This window comes from Hyperolius riggenbachi, chromosome 1 (assembly GCF_040937935.1).
Source record: "Hyperolius riggenbachi isolate aHypRig1 chromosome 1, aHypRig1.pri, whole genome shotgun sequence".
Classification (NCBI taxonomy): Eukaryota; Metazoa; Chordata; class Amphibia; order Anura; family Hyperoliidae; genus Hyperolius; species Hyperolius riggenbachi.
The window spans coordinates 97353044-97374109 of NC_090646.1; the positions used below are offsets into that span (position 1 = coordinate 97353044).

General features: G+C 44.9%; 1 protein-coding gene across 2 annotated transcripts in view; it reads left to right on the forward strand.

The window, feature by feature from the left end:
- Window positions 1-20843, forward strand: part of LYAR (Ly1 antibody reactive) — a 32105-nt gene extending 11262 nt beyond the window's left edge. For both annotated transcript variants that reach the window (XM_068277399.1, XM_068277408.1), the window contains exons 2-9: window positions 268-428; window positions 4725-4839; window positions 7268-7375; window positions 9584-9667; window positions 13313-13628; window positions 16927-16995; window positions 19626-19711; window positions 20693-20843. In XM_068277399.1, coding sequence (XP_068133500.1) covers window positions 307-428; window positions 4725-4839; window positions 7268-7375; window positions 9584-9667; window positions 13313-13628; window positions 16927-16995; window positions 19626-19711; window positions 20693-20827 — 1035 coding nt within the window. In that variant the 5' untranslated portion in view covers window positions 268-306 and the 3' untranslated portion in view covers window positions 20828-20843. The remainder of the gene's footprint in view (window positions 1-267; window positions 429-4724; window positions 4840-7267; window positions 7376-9583; window positions 9668-13312; window positions 13629-16926; window positions 16996-19625; window positions 19712-20692) is intronic.
- The last annotated feature ends 223 nt before the right edge of the window (window positions 20844-21066 follow it).

Sequence of the window (21066 nt, forward strand, 5' to 3'; positions counted from 1 at the left end):
TTGTCTTTTAAAATTCCTAAGCATTGGCAGTTAAGAGAGAAATTTCATGTTACATACTTTCAATCAACAAGATTGTAATATGCAAATTAGAGGAGTCTGAGTCGGTGGAATCCAAAACTGAGGAGTCAGTGCATTTTTGTACCGACTCCACAGCCCTGAGATTTTTACCGGAGGCAACCATAAATTAAATCTGGTATTTGCGTGTAGCTTTATTTTTTATGGGGATTTGGTTATATTAACTTGGAATACATTTTCTTTTTCTCTCAGGGCAGCAGAAAAGTGCATGCTGTGTCAGTCCGCGTCACCATGGTGTTCTTCACTTGCAATGGATGTGGGGAGTCCCTGAAGAAAGGACAAGTAGACAAGCATGCAGCCATGTGCCGGAACTGTCAATGTCTCTCTTGTATTGACTGTGGGAAGGACTTCTGGTAAGTCTCTAAATTTACCCAATACAGGCGTCGAAAGGTCCGTACACACGCCGGACTTTAGGCAACGACGGGTCCGTCGTTGCCTCCCGCTGAGTGGGCGTGCCAGCGACAGTCCGGCGTGTGTACGCTCTGTCGTCAGACTGATACGGCTGTTTCTGAGCGATCCGCCCGGCGGATCGCTCAGGAACAGCCGTATCAGTCTGACGACAGAGCGTACACACGCCGGACTGTCGCTGGCACGCCCACTCAGCGGGAGGCAACGACGGACCCGTCGTTGCCTAAAGTCCGGCGTGTGTACGGACCTGAAGTCTATCCCTAATTTCTACAAGAATAAGGTTATCCTTTTAAAATCAGATCTCTGCAATTAAAGTTTTTTTTAAAAGCTGTGTTTATTCTGGTGTTTCTCTGTAGTCGCAACTCGGGAGCTCTGCATTTGCTTTACTGAAAAAGTGTCTCATCACTGTTAGCTGTAACTGAGATGGAAGCAATGGATCTAAGGATCTCACTGAACTCAACTGAAGTGAGAGGGATATGGAGGCTGCAATATTTATTTCCTTTTAAGCAATACCAGTTGCCCAGCATCCTGGTGATCTCACTGACGTGTATCTTTCATTGCTTTCTCAAGCCTGCTGCTTCTTGTTATTGTTTTATCCTAAGGACACACACAAATAATCCTATAACACACGGTTCAAAGGCTATGCGCACACAGAGGGGATTTGTGCAAACAAAGCTGCATTGCTGTATTCCGTTGCCGTGCGATCCCTGCGCACGCCAACTTTACCATACTTAAAGGACAACTGAGGGGAGAGGGATATGGAGGCTGCAATATTTATTTCCTTCTAAAGGATACCTGAGGTGACATGTGACATGATGAGACAGACATGGGTATGTACAGTGCCAAGCACACAAATAACTAGGCTGGGCTAACTTGCTAATCCTCTGCCTCTCATACTTTTAGCCATAGACCCAGAACAAGCATGCAGCAGATCAGGTGTTTCTGACATTATTGTCAGATCTGACAAGATTAGCTGCATGCATGTTTCTGATGTAATTCAGACGCTACTTCAGCCAAATTGATCTGCAGGACAATCAGGCAACTGGTATTGCTTAAATGGAAATAAATATGGCAGCCTCCATATACCTCTTACTACAGTTCTCCTTTAAATATCAGATATGTAAGTGGTTGACTCAGTCCTGACTCAGACAGGAAGTGCAGTGTTCTCCCCAGGATCAATCAAGTGGGTGGGCCGCCCAGGTAAAATCAATTACCGCCCGGCTGGCTGCGTTCCCAGCTGCCATCACCACGTGGACAGCTATCGCACTTGGTTACGTAGCAAAAACCAGCGCAGCTTCTGAATCTGCACAGAGCAGCGCTGCAGAGTAGCAAAGTAGTCGTTACCCATAGCGTAGCGTGTCCGTCCCTTTCCTGCACATACAGGCTCTATTAGAGTGTACGACGGAAGCTAGCTTTCACTCACCGCTCCTCGCCGTTCGGGGTTACCCTGCTTGCATGTCACCGGCTCATACCTATGATGCCCTCTAGTGGCGAGGCGCCACTGCATAGCGACATAGATGTGAGTCGGTGACATGCAAAGCAGGGGAATCCGAACGGCAAGGAGCGGTGAGTGAAAGCTTCTTTGCTAATAGAGCCTGTATGCGCCGGAGGGGGACGGACACGGTGCTGCCCGGTAAACGACTACTTTGCTACTCTGCTCTGCCGGGTTATGTTTGAAAACTCGTGGGGAAGAGGAGAGGGGGCGGGACATCTAACACATCAGCTCACTGAGCTGAGATTGTGTCAGCATGGAGAGCCAGTGACAGGCAAAGCAGGGGAATCCGAACGGCGAGAAGTAGTGAGTGAAAGCTTTTCTGCTAATAGAGCCTGTATGTGCAGGAGGGGGACGGACACGCTGCTGGTAAACGACTACTCTGCTCTGCCGGGGGATGTTTGAAAACTCGGGGGATGAGTAGAGGGGGCGGGACATTAACACATCAGCTCACTGAGCTGAGATTGTGTCAGCAACACGTCACGATTCTGCTCGGCATTTGGCAGAGGGGGTCAGGGAGGGTTGCACTGGAAATATGGCTGGGTCACTCGGGGGGGCGGGTCCAGGCTGCTATGGATCTCATGGCTGGAGCAGCAGATGAGTCAGTGGAGCTGTGAGAAGCTACATGCACAGCTTGATGATACTGACATGCTGTCATAGCAATGTATTCAAAATAAGATGTCATCAATGCTGTGTGCATACCTGAACCACAATGCAGTGTTCTCCCCAGGATCAAACAGGTGGGCGGCCCTGGTAATATCAATTACCGCCCGGCTGGCTGCGTTCCCAGCTGCCATCACCGCGTGGCCGGCTATCGCGCACGCACGCTGCTCCTGAATCTGCACAGCTCTGTGCACAAGATCTCGTGCAGTCATTGGCTCAGCGGTAGTAAGAGGCGAGACCAGCGCCCAAGGCTAAGCCGACAGTCTGTAGAGGCTGTCATAGTGCACGGACACTACTGTCAAGCCTGTAAGTATCCGCATCCGCTGCCACCCCCTAAGTGTGCAATGTGCCCCCACCCCTACACTTTACCATCTGTGTGCACCACTAGCTCCAGGCTGTGTCCATCATCCATACACATGCCTCATGTGGTTGCCAGCGTACACATGGGCGCATGTGTAGGACCTAATTAGTGCATATTTAATTTTCCACACCGCCAAATTTCCCCGTGCCGCCCCACCCGGCAACTTTTTCATGCCACCCGGCTGGAAAAAAATCCTGGGGAGAACACTGAAGTGACTACATCGTGACCCTCACTGATAAGAAATTCCAACTATAAAACACTTTACTGGAAGAAAATGACTTCTGAGAGCAGGAAAGAGATAACAAGGTTCAATAGTTCATAGATTTTAGCTCTGGCATACTTCAATGAATGTGTTACTGAGTAAAAACAATAAATAAGTTAAAACTTAAAAAAAATAAAACTGTGGAATATCTTAAAAAGTCATTTTTAGGAGAAGGAAGATAGATACAATTTCATTTGTTTATTTTCGCCTCGGGTGTCCTTTAAGCAACACCAGTTCCCTGGCTATCCTGCTGATTTTCTGCCTCTAATACTTTTAGCCATAGACCCTTAACAAGCATATGCAAATCAGGTGTTTCCACTTGTCCTCCGCGTCAGGGACCATGAGACTGCTGCTCCTATTTGAGGGACAGGCAGCACGTAACAGTTTAAAAAGACAACTCCCACCCCTTAGTGCTAGACCAGTCCCTTGGGATAGGAGGAAGTAAACTTCCTACGGGGCTCTGTGAAGGATTCCTAGGTAAGTGTGGACGATTTATGTCACTTTTCCAGGGGCATCCTGGTAGGTGTATTGCTGGAGAGACACGGTAAAGGAGTAGAACTCATCTTACAAGTAAGAGTAAGCTTATATTTCTTACGTTAGCCTAGACAGATCTGACAAGATTAGCTGCATGCTTGTTTCTCGTGTTATTCAGAGACTACTGCAACCAAATAGATCAGCAGGGCTGCCAGGGAACTGGTATTTTTTTTTTAACCTTCCTGTCGGTAAGCCCGAGCTGAGCTCGGGATATGCCACGCAGGAAGATAACTCAGCCCCTGGTGGGGCTATTTGCACCATTGAAAGTGCTGTGCGCGCAGGTAGCACTTTGCTAGCCGTGCGCACAGCTTGATCACCGCCGCTCTGCGGCGATCGCCTGCACGCAGCGGCGGAAGAGGGCCTCCCCCCCCCCCCCCCGCCAGAGCGCTGCCCGGACCAATGAGTTCCAGGCAGCGCTATGGGCTGGATCGGAGGCGTCTGACGTCCATGACGTCATTCCGATCGTCGCCATGGCGACAGGAGAAGCCAAACAGGGGAACGCGTTATATACGCGTTCCCCTGTTTGCTATTGATGCCGGCGACGATCGCACTAGAGGGACACATGCGCCCTCTAGTGGTGTTTCATGTAGCTACCACTCTGGTAGCTTTACATGAAACTAAAAAAAAAATGTATTTCTGCCTATTTGGCAGAAAAAATTAACCGCCAGGAGGGTTAAAAGGAAGTACATTTGGCAGTCTCCATATTCTTCTGACGTAAGTTGTCCTGTAAGTGCATCAAGCCCCTGGATTCTTAGCCTTTACATTGAGAAAAAAATGTAGGCTTGGAACTGAATATGGAAAAGTTTTTCATTGTTGCATGCAATTTCAAGTACTGAGTGAAGAGGGTACCATATTAAACTTTGGGTGAACGTACATTGCATGTTTCTTTTAGATATTTATAGCTTTTGTTTTGTTTTTACTATTTTCAGGGGAGAGGACTATAAAAACCATCTGAAGTGCATCAGTGAGGATCAGAAATATGGTGGAAAAGCATTTGAAGCAAAAGCCAACAAAGGGGATGTGAAGCAGCAGCAATGGATTCAGGTGTGTTTTCATGGACTATGAGTAGAAGGGAATTGTATTGATACCATCATACTGTGCAGTGCTGACCAAGTAGGCACTAGATGGATTGTTGCTTATGTGTACCAGATTATTGGAAGAAATCTAGAATTAAAATTTCCCCGGATGTGAAAGTGATGAGATAGCAGAGCAGACACTGAACTGCCCTGCTCTATGCCAAATGGACCGTCACAAGCGCAGCAAACTCCCTGTTTGGAAATTGATCAGAACATTTAGAATCCTTCACCACTCGATCTTAAAGGAATTTCAGAAATATGAGCATGAATAGGTTGTACTCTTCACCTGGTAGATTTGGACCTGTCGATGCCTTACAAAGTAACAAGTCCAGTTCATCATCTGCTGCTTCTCCCCGCCGCCTACACAAATACATCTCATTGTCAGACCCAGCCATGCTTCCCATCAATAAACTGTTACCAATTGATTGAAAGTTTATCAATCTGACTTATGTGGTTGGTAGATCATTGATCAAGATGATTGAATCTGTTGGAAATATTGCCCTGTGTATGGCCACCGGAAGATCCAATAGTTATAAGTTAATATAAGAGGTTTGTAGTGGGTTACAGTATAAGCTTGGGTAGATACTAGTTACTGTCGCGGTGCCTTAGCTGCTGCACTGGATAACATTTGTAGATTTGTCGCTTTTTGCTTTAAAGGATACCACAGTCGAAAAAAAAAAAGTTTGCAGCAGTGTGTGGGGGGTTAAGATTACATACCGTTAGCCAGTCCTGCCCCCTCCGTCTGCCGCCGGTAGTCTCCTATAAGTCCCGGTGCCCGGCGACTTGATTGACCCACCCACCCGGACATACTGCGCCCTGTGCGCGCAGTATGTCCTTCCCTCTTCACTTCTGGCCGGCGCATAACGATCGGCTCAGAAGCACGGTCATTCCTCTCCATCCTATGCGCTGCGTGTGCCCTCCATTATACTTAGTGTCACATGCTAATCATGTGACGCTAAGTGTAGTGGAGCGCACACGCAGCGCAGAGGAGGCAGAGGAATGAACGTGCTTCTGAGCCGATCGTTATGCGCCGGCCAGAAGTGAAGAGGGGAGGACATACTGCGCGCACAGGGCGCAGTATGTCCGGGTGGGGGGTCAATCAAGTCGCCGGGCACTGGGACTTATAGGAGACTAACGGCGGCAGACGGAGGGGGCAGGACTGGCTAACGGTATGTAATCTTAACCCCCCACACACTGCTGCAAACTTTTTTTCGACTGTGGTATCCTTTAAACATGTTTGTGTGATAACCCATACAGGGAGTTTCCATGACCGCTCCAGTAACATACATTATAAGTTGGTAAAATCGGGTACCGATTCAAAATGATGATGGAAGTGCGTAATTTCATGATGTCTGAAGTCAGACGTAGGGTTGAAAGTCAAGGTCTATTTGTGTGAAAATATTTAGGCATAGTTTGCAGTGTTAATTAAAACAAAATATAAGGGGTCATTCACACCTATTTAAATTTGCGTATGTTTTGCATTTCGCCAAAATTGTGCTCGTCGGACATCTGAGTCCAGATTTTTTTTTCATGCATGATTCGTGTTCATTGCAAGTCGGTGGCAGTGCAAAAAAACTAAAAAAATCACATAAAAATTGTGTTTTGCATGAAAGATCCTACATAATTTTAAAGCTAATGAGGTTATTTTCATGTAAATTAAATTCATTGGTATGCGCATAAAGATCACACACACTGACAAATGGCATACAAACATGCATAAAAATTGCAAAAGCTAACCCAAAGTTTATTAAAAAAAATACCCCAGAAAAGCAAGTGGGAATGGCTCTCTTTTTGATATACCAAACCAGAGACGAAGCACCCTCATGTATTTCACCATATATATATATATATCAGTGGGAACATTAGAGAAAACACTTTTTATCAGGGCTGATAACAACAAGCAGGCTGAGCAGTGAATGATGAAACCGAGAGCAGGGTAGGTGTTTCCTCTAATGTTCCCACTGATATATATGGTAAAATACATGAGGGTGTTTCGTCTCTGGTTCACTTTAAGGATTTAAATTCTAGTAAGGACATCTTGTGATACATACATGTACTGTTTCATCACATTTTCACGCACCACGCTGCTGATTAGTTGTCTGATAAGACAGGTGAGACGGTTTGCTGAAAATGAATCTGGGCGATAGGGTATTGCATGTAGCACAGCAATCCAGAGGAGTGTGAATTGCTAGACCATCTAAACGGAATAGTTTTTTTTATCAAGTAAAATCATTTCCATATGTTATCAATACTTTTATTTCACCTGCCTTTCAGGTTGTGTCCCTTTTAGCTTTATGTAGGGAGACCATGCATGGCATCATAGTTATACTGTAGACAGGAGGATGGATCTTACTTCTTGTACTTTAAAAGTGATCTGTTTGGGTTTCCTGTTACAGAGAATACAGGAGGTGATGAAGAAGCCTAGTATTACTCCAAATTTGAAGAACATTTTAACTCAAGTGAGCACCTATGATAACATCCCAAGAAAAAAGGCCAAATTCCAAGTAAGTCTAATTTCCTTTTATTGATGCCTATTAGACAGTTATAAAACTGCAATGCATAAAACATGTTAGCAATATTTGTGAATACTCAACCATTTGACGACCGCAGTGTTACCCCCCTAACGACCAGGCTCTGTTTGGCTGCACTGGACTGTGCAGGCTTTTCAACCTCCTGCATAGCCCAGCGATCAGACTCTCCTCCTTTTTTTGTCCCTAAGGGGACATGCCGCCTGAGGTGTCCTATCGCTATGGCCGTTTTTTTTTTTTCCTTAGCCTCTATGAGGCTCTCTCTCCCTCCCCTTCCCTCCTCCCCTCCGAGATCCTGTATTGAACAGGACGACTATCCGTCCTGTTCCGCCTCTCATAGGCATTAGCCTATGAGAGGACGGCGCTCCCCGGCCAATCAGAGGCCGGGGATCGCCGATCTCGTACAGAGCTGCCGGGGACCGCAGCGCTGTACGGATGTAAACAAAGGGGATTTATTTCCCTTCGTTTACAAACAGCCTGCTAGCGCGATCGGCGGTTAGCAGGCTAATCGCAGAGCTCCGTGCACTGGCAGGGAACGATCGCACATGCACACAGCAGTTCCCTGGGAAACTACAGCCCCAGGACTTGACGCCAATTGGCGTTATGCGGTCCTGGGGCTGCCGCCGCGGCCACGCCCATTGGTGTTAGGCAGTCCCCAGGTAGTTAAAAAGAATCATGCAGTGATCTTATTAGCATCTACATACACACAGGGCCGGTTCTAAGACCTTTTGCCACCTGAAGCAATACATTGTGAGGACGCCCCCACCTCCCAATGTGTATGTGCAAAGCCAGACTGGAGAGGAGAGACACATCGGGCTGTGCATTTCAGGCACCAGCACTAGGCTTACCTCCCTCTGCTTCCTCCAAGACAGCATCTCCTCCCTGCTGGCCCTCAACAGCCCAGCTCTGATCCTCAGGATGCCAGATATGTGCTGCACTGACTCCGCCTCACTCACCTGCTCTCAACAGATTAGACTACAGCGGCGCCTCAAGTGACCCGGGGACACATAACAGGTCACATGAGGCACCACTGTAGCCATGGATGCAGGTTGCTGGACGAGTGGATGGAGATTCCATCGCTGGAACCCTGAGAGTAGGTGAGTGAAGCGGCGCCGTGCATCTAGGAATAGGGAGACTGGGAGTGCAAAGAGGCGGACATTTGGGGAAGGCAGCCACGTCTTGATGCCCTCTAATTGTTGCTGCGCTGAAGCATGTGATTCATGTTGCTTCATGGAAGAACAGCCCCTGCGTACTCAACATCATAAAACGTAACTATAAAATGGTGATCATAAAGGACACGATTAAAATTACAGTATAACACAGGTAAAAAGGTATGTAGTCCTAGTGACTCAAGCCAACCAGCTTCTTGGAAAGTACTGGGTCAGTCTATCACCAAAATAATGCCGGTTTCAAGAGGTTCACTGGGCGTGCCTTTACATGATTCCTGGTCAATGGACAGCTTCCTCAGAGGACCCATGAACAGCCCAGTCAGTGCCAGCCTCAAATACAAAGACTCAATTCCTTCACATCAAAAATAAGCAAGTGTGTGGAATCACATACTGCTCCAGTCAATATAACAAATGTCATATGTCAGTGTAAAGTTTTGCTGGGGGGCCTCATGATTTGTAATCACGCCTCTGACGTTTACACATGGTTCTGGTTTTGCGAGATCAAATTTAATCACAGGGTAACATGTGCAGCCTACATTATTCGAAGGATTGCAAATGTAAAGGCACGTACCCATGACAATACTTTTATGACGTGGGTACATGTGTGCGATTAAATGAACAATGTTTTGCGACATGCGCAGATCACAACCTTGACGGCGGATCTTGAAGATCCCCTAAGACTCCCGGGGAAGGTGCCACGATCATTTGAACGTTCGTTCTTTCCCGTCGTGTGCCATCCGGTGTTTCCATAGTAGGAAGATAGATTGCGGAACGCTCATTCGTTGGGTCACGTCGCCGCGAGTTCTCCGATCCATCTTCTGGTGAGTACGTAGCTTTGGATGTAACAGCTGCTGGATTGTAATTTATTTATTTATTTTATAGAAATATCAGTAATTCAGTACATTTTCATTTCATGAAAGTTTTAAAACTATAATTGTGCTTGTAGATTTTAAATTCTATATACGGTATGTCAAAAGCCTTCATAATGTCTTTTTTTTTTTTTTTCTCCTCCCAGAACTGGATGAAAAATAGCTTAAAAATCCATAATCAAGCTCTTCAGGATCAAGTATGGGAGATCTTTTCAGAAGCAACCAGCAGCGTAAGCATTGGTTCAAATTCTGTTCTACTTTGGAATTCAATTTACAGATCTTGAAGCAGAGCTCTAGTTTTTACTCACATACATTTACATTAAACCTGTAAATAACATCCATGAATGATCAGTGCTTGCTTGTATGCTGGATTATTTGTGTACTTGGGGCCCACCATATTTGTTGCTTGCTTAGGTTCCACATCATTGGAGTGTCTTACAGAACTTCTTATTTTACTTCTTTTGTTATATCATTTATGCCTGGTTTGCGCATCCTAGTAACACAAAGAGACGGCACACCACTGGCTGCAACCAATTTGCTGTATTCAGGAACAAGTGCACACTACATGTTACGAATATAACATTCTTCTTCAGGTCTCTTTGTGTTACTAGGACGTTTCCTGAGGCTGTAGGAGCAATCCGGCCGAGATAGGGCACCGGCAGCTACACAGGTCCAGCAGACCTGATACACTTGTTCACCGTGCACCAGTTGATGTGACTGGTTTGCACATCGGCTGCCAGGCAGATTCCGAGCCTCTTTCAGTGGAATGCCAATGTATCCATGTGCACTACAAATACATGCAGCAGTGCATTGATCACAGCAATGGTTGTGTTGCTGTTAAATTGAATGGTACAACATCTGGCTGGTAACAGACACTGACACAGCATTGTAAACCTATGCTTAATATTTTTGTCTGCCTTAAAGCAGACCTGAACTCAGAACATCCTCTCTGCTCTAAAAAAAATAAGCAACAGCATAATAACCCCTAATTTGTTACAGCTGATACAAATCCTGCAATAAATCTTCAGTTTGTCTGCTTCCTGCTTTCATGGAAGCAGACCTATTGTTAACATACTCTTTGCCATGTCAGCTGACACAGCTGAGGGATCAATTTACAACTTGTGCTTAGTCACAGATGAGAGGGAGTTACACTAGGCTAAACTCTATAAACATACAGGGTGCATTCCTCTGTTTTACTTCTATCCTGTGCAAGAGTTCAGGTCCACTTTCAAGTAACCAAGAGATCAAAAAGTTGTTTTGTTTTTTTTACTTACCTGGGGCCTCCTCCAGCCCCATAAGCATGGATGAGTCCCTCGCCGTCCTCCCGTTGCCCTCCGTTCATCGGTAATTAGCCCCGGAGACTGTCTCAGTCGGCACCAGTCTGAGTCAGCCGGGGTCTTTTGCGCATGCGCATAAATCCCCGGCTGAAATCACTGAGCTGAATACTGGAGCTGATTACCGCTAAACGGAGGACAGCGGGAGGACGGCAAGGGACTCATCCATACTTATGGGGCTTGGGTAAGTAAAAAAAAAAAAGTGGTGAATCGTGATCTGGTACGCTTTAATCAAACACTGGTGAGTCACTTTTGTTCCTGTGTGAAACATCTGTTGCTCTTTATTAATCCAGAGGGTCCGCACACTCCACTTTAGATAAATCTGCTTTATTTACAGAAGTGCCAGATATCCATTCAACAAACCAATGAACAGCTTGGGGGCCACAGAGGATCCCCTTTGTGTGATCGTCGTTTTGATCTATTTCCAGGAAAAAAAATTGATGTAGATAATCAATCTGGCATGCTGGCTCGTTTGGGTGTACAGCGGTAGTAGCATTACATTTTCCTGACGACTGGCGGCTCCCCAGCTGGTCTCTCCCCCATGTAATGTTAAAGTGTACCCGAGGTGACATGATGAGATAAACATGTGTATGTACAGTGCAAAACATATTAATAACCAGACTGACCAGGTGTCACTGATAAGCAAATTACAGCCTTATGCCGGGCATACACGGCTGCGATTATGCGCCGGATCGAGCCGCTGGCTCGATGCCGGCGCATCCCCGCTTGTCCGCACGGATCGATCCCCGCTCGTCCCCGCGAACGGCTGCTAATCAGCCGCTCATTTCTTCTGTTATTCTCCCCGCCGGTATCGAGCACACTATCGATCCGCCGGAGTATCGGACACGTCGGATATTATCAATCAGGCTCGATTGATAATCCTCCCAGCAGCCGTGTATGCCCAGCATTAAAGCGGAACTGTAGATAGAAAATAAACACATTGTTTCACTTACCTGGGGCTTCCCCAAGCCCCCAGCAGCTGTCCTGTCCCGCGCCGGTCCTGCCCGAGCCTCCGTTCTCCCGCCGCCACTCCGTCCCCTACCTCGACTTGTAAGTCGAGACCAGCGCAGCCCTGCCAAGCGTATCCTTTCTTCGCGTTCCCCTCTGCAATAGCGGGGAACGCAAAGAAAGGATACGCATGCCCAGAGCCGCGCAGGCGCAGTGGCCCGGCGGCGAAACTGAAAATAGCTGGCGGCAGGAGAACGGAGGCTCGTCGAGAAGCGGTGCGGGACAGGACAGCTGCTGGGGGCTTGGGGAATCCCCAGGTAAGTGAAACAGCGTGTTCATTAGGAATCTACAGTTCCGCTTGAAAACTTTACCTGGCAGAACTTGTGAGAGCAGGGGAGATAGAAAAAGGTCAATAGTTCATGTATTTTAAGTCTGGGACACTTAATAGACTTCCATTCATCAGAAACAATAAAACATTTAATCTGCTTTGTAAATGTTTGAGTATAAAATAAAACCATGGGATATCTAAAAAAAAAATATATATATTTTTTTAGGAGGATAAATACAATTGTTAATCTCATCAGTTTATTTTCGCTTCGGGTTCACTGTAAACCCCGGGCTATGCGGAGTGTTGCACCTACTCCTGTGTCCAGTGTGTTCTCGTCATTCGGGATCTATCTGATGGGTAATTTGGTGGCCATTGAATGAGGTATGGCCACCTTTACATAAAATATGGTAGATTGATTGATTGTCCTCATTTGAGAAGATTGTGATAGTTTAGGAGTAAAATCAATTGACATCCTTTAGCTATTCCCTGTGCCAGATACTCCTACAACAAGCGAGCTCTACTATTTAGCATCTCCTGCTCACCCATCTTTTGTAAAGTGTGGCTTTACGCAGTATGGGCTTGATTCACTAAACCGTGATAACTGATATCACGGGCCCGCTAGCGGTTTTGCACACATTTTCACGCGTAAATTCGTGATTGCGTGCAAAAACGCTAGCACGGCGGTGATATGAGTTATCACGGTTTACTGAATCAAGCCCTATGTATGTAATTTACTACATTCATTTTGCTAACTGAAAGCGGAACTGAAGATTCCTGAAAAACAAACCATTTCACTTACCTGGGGCTTCCCCAAGCCCCCTGCAGCCGTCCTGTTCCCCGCCAGTCTTCTATGATCCTCTGTTATCCCGCCGCGGTGCAGTTTCGTTACCGCCAACTTGTAAGTCGATGGTAACTACGTTTGTGTTGCCTTTTCTCCATGTGTATCCTGCTTCGCATTACCATCCTGCAGCGGATGGTAACATGAAGGATACGCGTGACCCGGACTGCGCTGGCGCAGTTGTCGTCGACTTACAAGTCGGCGGAAACAAAACTGCACCGCAGCGGGACAACAGAGGATCATAGAGGACTGGCGGGGAACAGGACGGCTGCAGGGGGCTTGGGGAAGCCCAAGGTAAGTGAAACTTTGTTTTTCAGGAATCTTCAGTTCCGCTTCTAGGTCTGCTTGAAATTACATGACATGTATGACGTTAGACTTTAGTGTCTGAAGTGTGAGTTCATTATGAAGTGCTTTTTTTCTCTCCCAGAAAAACGAGGTTGCCAAAACAGAAGCATCAAAGTCTGCTGACATGGCTGCTTCTGAGGGAATAACGGAGTCTGAAGGCGCCACAGAAGAGAACAATAAGAAGAAGAGCAAGAGGGAGCGGAAGGAGGAAAGACAGAAGAAGAATAAGAAAGAGAAGAAGAATAAGGACTCAGAGGAACAAATGGAGAATGGAATAAAGAAGAAAGGCAAGAAGCGTAAGCTGGAGGATGAGGATAATGATAGCGCTGATGTGCCCAGAGCGGAGGACAAGACAGAAAAGAAGAAGAAAAAGAAACATGAAGATGAGCAGGAAGAAGGTGAGGAAGGGGAGAGGGAGGAGCCAGTAGCATGGAAAAGGAGGAAACCTGACCAACGCATCACTTTTGCCACATTTCATGTTACAGCCTTATTCCAAAATGTATCAATTTAATTTTTTCTCAGAATTCAACTAATTTTTTTATTTTATCTATAATACATTTGCCAAAACCTCAAGTAAACTTTTTTTCACGTTGTCATTATGGGGTGCTGTGTGTAGAATTCTAAGAAAAAAAAATTAATCAATTTTAAATAAGATTGTAACATAACAAAATGTGAAAAAACTGATGCGTTGTGAATACTTTCCCCGGTTGCACTGTATATTGTTAGCTAACTTTGCATCACGGTCATCTAAAGCTTTGGCCATTGTCTGTCTGTGGTACTACCTCAATGAGCAAATATTGTTCCCGCAAGACAAATGGACAGAAAAACGAAACTGCATAATAATTGCCATATGTTTCGGCCATGCTTTTGCAGAGTTTATTGAACCATTCTAATCACTCACAGTCCATCAATATGATTATAGGGCTATAGTTGGAAACCTTAGTGCCTTAAAGAAACTCCTGCAAAGTTGTGAACACTGGGTGAACATAGATACTTCATGCATGGAAAAGACAGCTGCCCAATGGGGAAAGCATGCAGGAACGCCCCTAGTGGGGGTTTTGAGCAAGGAATCCCTCTCCTCCCGTTACCCTCCGAAATAGCGACAATCATTGTTCCTTAATTGCGGGGGGCTATAGCTCGGCGGTGGAGGGGACGGGGACACAGAGGCATGTTATGAGGCAGGGAACATGCCTCTTGTCCCATCTGCCCCCCCCCCCCCCACCGCACCACCTCAGGTCCTCTTTAAAGCCTTGTTTACATCTTTATTTTATACAGTACAGTACTTTGTATTAAATATTTGTCTATAACTGTTTTGGATTGTGGAACGAATCACTTGAATTTACATTAATCTTTATGGGCAAATTTGCGTTGATATAAGAGCGCTTTGGATTACAAGCATGTTTCTAGAACTAATTATGCTCACAAACCAAGGTTCTACTGTATTTAACTCTAGACAGCTGTAACTAAAGCCGAACTCTGGGTGGTATAAACCACCAAATAAGCGGTACAAATTAATAATAAAAAAAAACAAAAAACAGCCAAAGGGTAACCAACTATCTTTAAAAGTTAGTGCAGCACTGCATCACCCAAAGAAACGATATTGAGAGGTTATGGTCAAATGAGCGTAGAGAACTATACATCTACAGTAGCATAATATAAAAAAATAAAGTTTATTAACATAATATACACAGTTTAACCACTTCGTCCACAGGTCAGTAGATATACGTCCTCTGGGACTTCATCTAAGCCACAGGTCAGTAGATATACGTCTTGTAGCAGAAGCAGTGCTGTGCAGGATTGGGCTTGCTCCTGTGCACATTTCTGGCACTATTTGATGCAGGACTAATTGGTGAATGGGAATATAAGTTTCCTGAACTAATGAGATTGATTTTTACTATTAAAAATACTTGTATTTTCTCATTTCATAGTGAAAAACACACTTTGTAGCACTATTTCAGAATCAAATATCTTCACCATAAATTGTGACAGGAACATAATCGAAGTTTTGTGATAAGCAGTAAGAATAGCCAAACAAAATGTGTGTTTTTATCGACAGTAGCACTTTTTATTTTTAAACTAGAATTGGTAAAACTGAGAAATACATGTTGTTTTTCTATTTTTTTCTTTGTTTTCCCATTAAAATTCATAGAAAACAAAATTGTTTGAGGGAAAAAATGGCATACAATGAAAGCCTAGTTTGTCTTGAAAAAAACAATATATATTTAATTTCTGTATCATAAGTAGGGATAAAGTTATTTCTGATTAAATAGGGACATAGCTAAACTGTCAAAACTGCTCTGGTCAATAAGTTGAAAACAAGGTCTGGATGCGAAGTGGTTAAAGAGACTGCAATATAATATTAATGACCTGCTCTTAATAGTAAACATTGATTGAAATGATAATGGCTGGTCCACCTGTGGACTGCAATGGCCTAGCATGGACCTTGACCTAAATGTAGTGGTTCTGCCTTCGCCAAGCAGGCGGATGGAGATGTATGAAATTGATCAGCGCATTAAAGTCAAACTCCGCAGCCATTCTGATGGTCTGATTTACACCTCACCTAATTAAACTGAAGAAACGGTAAGATACCAGCCATCCTCCCTACCAACTTGCATGCTAATTTGTCAGACTTGGCAACTGCCATTCAGGAAATGCTTTTGAAAACAAGGAAAACACAGAGAATCTCCCATGAGGAGTTGGTTCAAAACTGCTTACTGTTTTTGCTTATTTATCAGTTGCTGTCCATGTTTCCCTATGGCCTCTTTCACACTATACACTGAAAAACTGAAGCTTTTTAACAGTGCACTGCTATGGAGAGATAGAACATACTGTATTATATTATAACACAACGCATAGCATTTCATTAAAACACATTAAAGGAATTATCAGCCTTTTTAAGCCCCCCACACCCCCGATCAACTTACCTGTGGCTTCCTCCAGCTCCTTCGCGGCGACATGTCCGCTCGTAGCCCGGTGTCCCTGCTGGTGCTGAGGCGGACCTCAGGGTCGGCCTCGGACTGCCCCTGCGCGAGGGCCGCTGTTAATCACGGCCACATTGTCCATGGTGTACTGGGCAGGCGCAAAACTACCGTGCCTGCGCAGTAAATCGCCGTGGTTGACAGCGGCGCAGGCGCAGTCCGAGGCCGACCCTGAGGTCCAGCTCAGTACCAGCAGGGACAACAGGCTGCGAGCGGAGCTGCATCGTGGGACATGTTGCCGGGAAGGAGCTGGAGGAAGGATCTGGAAGTAGATCGGGGGTGGGCTTAAAAAGGCTGATAATTCCTTTAAGTGTAAAAGCACAACAAGAATCATGTAGCAGACAGCATGGGGCTATTTTTAATCACTTTCATTTACATTTTTTCTAAACTAAGTAATTTTCCTTTTGGCATCTTAATCCTTAGCTTTTCTGTATAGGCATGTCGTGATAAAGCGGTATTCTCCCGGTCATCAATTGTGTCATCAATTCATCTGAGAATTTAGAAGCTTTAATAATCATTTCTATTTTGAGAAATAATAAAAGCTGGCAGAAAAGATTTCAATCTCTCCATTCTTATGTGATTTATTTCATGGCAAAGTGTTGAATTGGGCACTGAAAATGGTGATGTGTGGTGACCATTAGCGCTGCAGTAACTGCTGTTTTGTCATTATTTGTAGAGTCCTCCATCTCACATAATATCCCCATTTCATTTCAAACAGAACCAGAGGAGGGAGATGAATTAGAAAACACCATGGAAGAAAATGAAGAAGAGAACAGAGCTGACAAAGGTAAAAAGCCATTCAATGGCGGATTTTACTTGTTTATGTCCAGATTTCATTAAAGCAATACTAGAATGAACTTGTAAAAACTGGATGGAAGGCTCTGGATCTCCTAGAGTCTTCTCGTGTCCTTTCTCTGTGCCTTCTCAATCCACTTTTGTGTCATGACACCCCCGCCCCACCGCGAAAGATTGTTCTCACAAGGCTTGGAAGTGCCCATGTCTCCGAGTGCTTCTGCAGATGAGCAGCTCCATACAGCGCATGCGCAGGCTCACACTCAAGCATGCTCACACTCAAGCATGCTCAGTACGGACACGCTCATCTTCAGAAGTACTTGGGGACCGGACTACTTCTGAAGCCTTTACAAGGACTCCATAAGGTGTGTTTGATCAGTTGGTCTGTTAACTTTCACGTGGGGTGGGGGTAGCAGTGGACCGAGGAGACAGAGAGAAGATATGGAAGGTTCTGTGGGATTCAGAGCCTTCCCTCTACATAGGTGAGGTTTTTTTTCCCCAGGTTCACTTTAGTATTCCTTTAAAGAGAATCTGTAATTTTAAATTAAAAAACAAAAAACAGATACCTCGGGAGGGGGAAGTCTCATTAGGATCCAGAGGTTTTTTGTTTTTTTTTTCTTACTCCTCAGCCAGTCTTAGTCAGCGATGAGACCCCCAAACGAACCAAAACAATAATAATGATAGTAGCCTGCCTGCACAGGCGCAAAAGCAGCCTTCCGCTCGGGCTCCGGCAGAAATAGCCATGGCCATTTGCTCTATTCAGCTGCGCAGTAGAGTGGACCCGATCAAGCTCGGTTATTTCTGCCAGAGTCTGAGCGGAAAGCTGGCAGTGCAGCTGCGCGCAGCAGCGACTAGCAGATTTTCTGAGCCCACACCCCCGGATAACCTCTGCTGAGGAGCATGGGGGTAGCCTCTTTAGGATCCAGAGCCTTCCCGCTCCTGAGGTAAGTACCTCCAGGGGCACTTTTTTCCCTTCAGGTTCACTTTAAGATGGAACTCTAGCCCATACTTGGGAAAAAAATACTGAGGCGGCAGACTTGCTTTCCTGGAGCTTCTTCTAGTCCCATGCAGTCTATCTGGTCCTTCAATGCAATTCTGATCCTTTCCAGGGTGCTGTTGTCAGCTCCAAAAGATCCGGCTACTGCAGTGATGGCTAACCTTGGCACTCCAGCTGTGACAAAACTACAAATCCCTAAATTGCTGCTGCTGGTCATATAGCCATTGTCTATATGCAACTGAAGCCCTCTCCTACTAATTGGCTGACTTGCTCAGCTTTTGCTTGATTATCACTGCAAGCTAGGTGTATTATGTGTGCACTTCTCATTGGCTTATAAGCAGCCTGCAGGCTTTATAAAGCAGCAGAGAACTGTTTGGGAGTGAGTTTCTCCAATTGTGTGTTTGGTAAGTTTTAGAGCAGTAGGAGACAGGCCTTGGAGGTGGCAGCTCCAAGGTTTTGGCTGCGCTCACATATGGTGTTAGATGCTGGTTCTGGGGCCCCGGGCAGTGAGAGTTCCCGGGGCCCCAGGCTGGCTCATGCACCATTGTTTTTAATTATTGTAGTATCCCATGCAGTTTAGTTAGGAGGGGGGCAGATGAGAGGGAATATCCTGCACGCTGGTGCCTCCTGCTGGTCATATAGCCATTGTCTATATGCAACTGAAGCCCTCTCCTACTAATTGGCTGACTTGCTCAGCTTTTGCTTGATTATCACTGCAAGCTAGGTGTATTATGTGTGCACTTCTCATTGGCTTATAAGCAGCCTGCAGGCTTTATAAAGCAGCAGAGAACTGTTTGGGAGTGAGTTTCTCCAATTGTGTGTTTGGTAAAACTACAAATCCCATCATGCCTCTGCCTCCCTGAGTTATGTTTAGAGCTGTCAGAGTATTGCAATGCCTCATGGGACTTGTAGTTCCACCACAGCTGGAGTGCCAAAGTTAGCCATCACTGGGCTACTGTGTGCCTGTTTGTAGGCCGCCACAATCCTGATCCCATGGCCTCTGTGATTGCTTATTGAGGATGCACACGGATGGGACTGTGCATGCGCAGTAGCTGCAACCAGAGTTCTGGTCAGGGATCTTGTAGAGCAGACAGTGGCACCCTGGGAAGGTTTAGAACTACAGCGATGCAACTGATCTACTGCGAGGGGCTGAAAGAAGCCCCAGGTAAGCAAATTTGAACACACAGACCACGGTATTCTTTTACGTTTTAGTTTTGTGTAAATTGGGGAGGGGTTAAGACCTCTGCTAGATAGTTATTGTTGTCTGTGTTCCCATTAGAAGAGAGTCCTTCACTTCCTGTTACAAGTGACAAAACTAATGGAAAGAAACCACCTCTAGGAACACTTTACTGTTTTTAAACTCCTCCCCTACACTACAGGAAGTATTTGTTTAGCTGTATTTTTCCTCATTGTAGAGATTCCTATCACATCTTGCCTGTGGTCACACAGCTGGTAATATCACAAAGGACATACACCACACTAGAGATCGGACGCATATTCTAAATCTGATTATTTTCATTATGTATCCATATGTACTCATTATGGAGCATTTGAAGGACTGAAGGTTTGTATTTTTCTGATTAGTTTAGATATGGCTAGATAGTCTGTTTACCTTCTGTATTTTGCAGGGAAATTTAACTGGAAGGGAACAATTAAGGCATTACTGAGGCAGGCTCCTGACAATGAGCTTCCTATCAAGAAGCTGCGCAAGAAGGTAAGTGAAATCTATATTATCCAGTGTGAATTATTTCCTTTCAAGAGCAACTATATGTTTTTTTTTTTCCTCATAAAACTTGCTAGTATAAGCATGGCCTCTTTGACTTTCTTGGGAGACTCGAGCCCAGAATACCACCTCTTGCATGAGTGATCCACTCATTCTATATACAGGAAATTCTCCTACAGGAGAAATTCAGGAAACGTGGTTTCAGGAAACATGGTTTCTAGGAATGGTCATCGAGGTGCAAATATTTCCAAGTTGATACAGGATTATGCACGGTCTGTTTTCAAATTTATGCAACTTAACAGATCAGCTGACTCCTGCCAAGGTGGAATTTGACTGGCCCATTTTCAAGCTGCATACGTTGAATTCCACCTTGGCGGGATTCAATGGTCTGTTTCGAAGGAGCATAAATTTGCATACATATTTTGCATAACCCTGCATCAACTCGGAATAAGATTATCCCATGTGGTCTCATGGATTTACAAGTCTTTGATGGGCTCAGCTGGTCTCATGGTAGAAATGGCTTGTCTTTTTACATGATGAGTAAAATATAATTATTGGAAAAGTATCTTATTTGCATTACATCCCCAGGTTTGATCATTTTGAAGAAATAGTTTTATCACTCCTCTTTGGGCCCAAAAGCAGATTTTTGTAGGCTAAAATCTGTAAAGTGTATCTCTGTGTGAAATGATATAAGCCTCTGGCAGGGTCCTCCCTTCCCTAGTGTATGATCGTGTGCTCCTTTCCTATGACTGCCTGTGCTTGTATTACTGGGCCTACCTAACCAGCCCAAATCGCATGATCATATATCTTGTACCGTTTGCCTTGTATAACTTTGTACTATGTTGTATAACCTTGTTATGTCTGTCATCCTTGTATCATTGTATATATTTATTGTCCAACGCTGCGTAATATGTTGGTGCTTTATAAATATAATAAATCATAATAATAATAAGCATGTTTTTGTGTTCCTAGGTTATCTCTCAGTATTACGCTATATCTTCTGCACAACACAAGTCAGAGGAGGAGCTTCTCGCCACTTTCAACAAGAAGATACGCAACAACCCAAAATTCCGAGTTTTGAAAGAAAGAGTAAAATTAATAAAATAAAACTGGTATAAAAGTATTTCCACCTCAGTCACTGGAGGTAGACCCCAGTCACAGGTTTGAGAGGCTGTGTAGTCATTATGGGATGATAACTGCATCAAAGCAGATTTACTACTCTTATAGGAGTAGTTTTTGGGAGTCGCTGTTTCGTCAGATTGCTTGAATCAGTACTGACTCGTGTAATCGGAAGATAGAAGCAGCTCCTGATATCATTCTATAACTGTTCTTGTTTGTGTATTTAT